The 1,577-nt window shown below is 34.1% G+C and overlaps 1 protein-coding gene across 1 annotated transcript in view; it reads left to right on the top strand.

The window, feature by feature from the left end:
- Positions 1-1,571, top strand: part of LOC106476704 (rho GTPase-activating protein 190-like) — a 4,894-nt gene extending 3,323 nt beyond the window's left edge. The window contains exon 4 of the mRNA XM_022380497.1: positions 713-1,571. Within this exon, the coding sequence (XP_022236205.1) occupies positions 713-951 (239 nt within the window). The 3' untranslated portion in view covers positions 952-1,571. The remainder of the gene's footprint in view (positions 1-712) is intronic.
- Positions 1,572-1,577: the final 6 nt, after the last annotated feature.

Genomic DNA, 1,577 nt, shown 5'->3' with positions numbered 1-1,577 from the left:
TCATTGGTAATAAAACTTGTAAGTTACACCTGTATAGTTGACATGTTACCATCATTGGTAATAAAACTTGTAAGTTACACCTGTATAGTTGACATGTTACCATCATTGGTAATACTTGTAAGTTACACCTGTATAGTTGACATGTTACCATCATACATAAGGTGTAACTTACAAGTTTTATGTATAGTTGACATGTTACCATCATACGTAATAAAACTTGTAAGTTGGACCTGTATAGTTGACATGTTACCATCGTACGTAATGATACTTGTAAGTTACACCTGTATAGTTGATATGTTACCATCATACGTAATGATACTTGTAAGTTGGACCTGTTACCATCATTGGTAATAAAACTTGTAAGTTGGACCTGTATAGTTGATATGTTACCATTGTACATAATAAAACTTGTAAGTTACACCTGTATAGTTGACATGTTACCATCATTGGTAATAAAACTTGTAAGTTGGACCTGTATAGTTGACATGTTACCATCGTACGTAATGATACTTGTAAGTTACACCTGTATAGTTGATATGTTACCATCATACGTAATAATACTTGTAAGTTACACATGCATAGTTTATGTTATTATACACTCCCCTTTACTTTGTGTTGAAAGTTCTTATAATGATAGTGACAGATGTTTAATGCACATGAAGTTAAGAAGCCACAATTGTGTTGAAAAACACTTTTTTTTCCATTTTTCCAGATTCAGATGTGTCCATCAGAGATCTTGATATTCCAGTTAACGCTGTTGCTACTGCCCTGAAAGACTTCTTTTCCAAAAAGTTGCCACCACTCTTACCTGTCTCTGTCATGGAGGAATTAAATGAAGTATCACGTAGGTGTAGAAAGGACCGGCATTACAAGTGTTCGTTCTTTAATCATCTCAAGACATGTTGTATAGACAGGTGTGCTACAGAGAAAAATTATACAGAAAGGGAGTAAAAGGTTGCCTGGGTCACCTGTTTTAATCACTTCCACCACTATACAGTAGTGTATTGTCTGTTAGTCAGCCAGTAGACACTAAACTGATGTCACATAAGGAATGCTTAACATTGCAATTTATACTGTCGTGACGTCAGTAAAACGTGCACATGCCATGAATCACGGGAAGAATTATGTACTCTGTAGGTTACAACATGACATATGAACTTCAAAAGCAAGAAATAAAAATATATTACTCTTAATTTTGGTTTTATTTACCCTGGAAACCGAACATTTCCGGGGGACCCTGTGGAAGTACATCTATTAGATTTTTCATAGTGACAGAACTAACTTTTAGTTTTCCATAAAATGTTGAGTATTTCGAAGTTTGTAGGTGAGCTGTGATGGAGTTGTATGTATACTTTATTTATAACACAAACTGCAAGGAATCTTGTGATATGTTTCAGTAAGACATATATTGGATAGCTGCTAGTGTTAATTTTTCATTAGATATGTTGCAGTTGTAACCTAGTATCAGTGTATTACCAATTGGAGGAATATCTGGACTTGAAGTTCCTATTTCTATAATATCAGTGTATTACCAATTGGAGGAATATCTGGACTTGAAGTTCCTATTTCTATAATAT

This window comes from Limulus polyphemus, unplaced genomic scaffold, assembly GCF_000517525.1.
Source record: "Limulus polyphemus unplaced genomic scaffold, Limulus_polyphemus-2.1.2 Scaffold11289, whole genome shotgun sequence".
Lineage (NCBI taxonomy): Eukaryota > Metazoa > Arthropoda > Merostomata > Xiphosura > Limulidae > Limulus > Limulus polyphemus.
Note: the sequence above shows the minus strand (reverse complement) of the source record. Positions and strands in the feature narration are given on the sequence as shown.